The 2,223-nt window shown below is 45.4% G+C and overlaps 1 protein-coding gene across 1 annotated transcript in view; it reads right to left on the bottom strand.

Annotated features, from left to right (window-relative positions):
* Window positions 1-2,223, bottom strand: part of LOC106528382 (AT-rich interactive domain-containing protein 1A) — a gene marked incomplete at its 5' end in the record, with an annotated part of 17,363 nt that overhangs the window by 4,782 nt on the left and 10,358 nt on the right. The window contains 1 exon segment of the mRNA XM_014023533.1: window positions 918-1,737. Coding sequence (XP_013878987.1) covers window positions 918-1,737 — 820 coding nt within the window.

The following is a 2,223-nucleotide window of genomic DNA, read 5'->3' as shown; positions in this document are numbered from 1 at the left end:
CAATATTATCGTTTATCGCAATAAATTTTGAGACAATTAATCGCCCAGCAAAATTTGTTATCYTGACAGGCCTACACAGCTAATGTGTCAAAAACAAAATGCAACGATTGGAAAATCTCAAACGGATATTTTAYTCACAATAAAACACATGAAATGTTAGAAATTGTACCATTTTTGTAAAACAAATCAGGTAATTTTGTGTTTGATGGCAGCAACACATCTTGAAAAATGACTGACAATGCCATGTTCTCACTGTCAGGATGCTGTCTCTACAGTCTGTAACGTCTACCAGCTCCTACTGTGTTGGAGGGGAATGTTGTCTTAACCTTGTCTGATGTGGGACACAATAAGAACACAGACCAATAACATACTGAAATAACTCACATCTGATTGAAGTCAGTGAGAAAAGATGTGTTTTTAAGAGATTTACAAACAGGAAGTGATGAGTTGTGTCAAATGTTGGATATGTTGTCCAGTGGAAAGTGTCACAACTTTGTCACAGTGAGGTTGTAATAATAGATACACAGTTTATCRCAGGCATGGTCAGTCCTGGTCCTGGYGGMCRGCAGRCCTGCATGTTTTACCTGTTCCTCTGCTCCAACACACCTGATATGATGATTATCAGTCTTCTCCAGTACGGAGGACCAACACTGACATCATTAGAAATGTTTTAAAAAGAAATTTGTTTTAAGGTTCATTTATCTATTTCTGATTTATTTCTAATTATGTCAGTGTCGGATCTCCGTACTGCAGAACATGAAGAGGTAGTTCAGGGACTGAGTCAGGTGTGTTGGAGCAGGAAACATGCTGCGGRCCTCCAGGACCAGGATGGCCCACCCCTGGTTTATCCAGTGCACAGTCAGGCATATCAAACTGGTCTAATGCAGGTTTTACTTGGACTATGAGAGAGTTCTTACCAATGTCTTTCATGGTGAGGCGTTTTCGGGGTTTCAGATGGGGCTGGGTGGCCTCCACAGAGCCTGGAGGGAAGGCCACGTCTCTCCGGATCAATGGTTGCTGCACAGGAGCCTGTCCAATATGTGAGGCGGGAACTGGAGGACCTGCTTTCTGCACCTTAATACCAGGATGCATGTAGGGCGATTTACTAGGTGACGTCCTGCTTTCCATGGGCCGAGACATGGGAGCTGGGCTGGACACCTGAGGACTGTGGTTCTGGGAAGTCTGGTAGGTGGAGGGCAGTGGTCTGGTCATAGGGGGTCCAGAGCCAGTGGGGCCAAARGGTGGCTGCCGCTGGTTGACGTGGCCAGGCCACTGTCCCTCGTGGTTCATTCGTTGGTCTGATGGCATCATGTCCTCTGAGCGGTTCATGCTGTGGTACCCAGGACCCTGGCCTGCTACAGGAGGTCCCTGTCTGTTAGGATAGTTGGGATAGCCCATCTCATTGCGAGCCTGCCATACTGGGCCTTGGGGGCCGTCAAGACCTGAAGGCATGGGGCTGCCTATCATCTGGGAAGGCATGTGAGACTGGGAGTTGGGACCTGCGGATGAAGGCCCTCGGTCCCGTCCGAATGGGAATGGGAACTGGTTCTGTGGTCCTGGTGGTCTCCGTTCTCCACCTGGATATGCATTATATTGGTTATACATGTCCTGCTGTCCCTGGTGCCCAGAGGGTTGGGGTCCAGGCTGCTGCTGACCACCGTAAGGAACGTTATACATTTCTCCCTCATGGCGCTTGGCTGGAGGACCGTAGCCTCCATCTACAGGACGCTTGTAGTTCTGTCAGCAGAAAGCAGTCAACATCAGGGTTTTCAAGTTTGTTACTTCAAACACAGTAACTTAGAGATTAGTTACTGCTGATAACATTCTGATGGAATGCAACAAATAACAGTAAAAACCATTGATCTATATTACTGGARTGGACATGGCCTATAGCCACTACAGCTAGCGATGCGTCGTCACAGGAGCCTTTGCTCTGCATTGAGTCATGTCAACAAAACTGTAGATTCAATGTGGGATGTGTGTCAATCTGTCACAAAAATGTTCATAGCACCCTCATTTCTTATCTGATTTCTATAAAATATGGCTTAAATTAAAGCTGAGAAAATTGCCAATGTTGTGATGTGTAAAAATATTTGTTCAAGAGATAAATCTGTAAGCAGCCTGGAAACTTTTTATTATAGGTTTTTGTTAACATATTTACAGTAGGAGCCCCTTTCCGTCACATAAAACTTAGAGTCATGTGTGTCATATATATATATATAT

Source organism: Austrofundulus limnaeus, unplaced genomic scaffold, assembly GCF_001266775.1.
Source record: "Austrofundulus limnaeus strain Quisiro unplaced genomic scaffold, Austrofundulus_limnaeus-1.0 Scaffold376, whole genome shotgun sequence".
NCBI classification, from domain to species: Eukaryota; Metazoa; Chordata; class Actinopteri; order Cyprinodontiformes; family Rivulidae; genus Austrofundulus; species Austrofundulus limnaeus.
The sequence above is the reverse complement of the archived record's forward strand: the minus strand, read 5'-3'. Positions and strand labels throughout refer to the sequence as shown.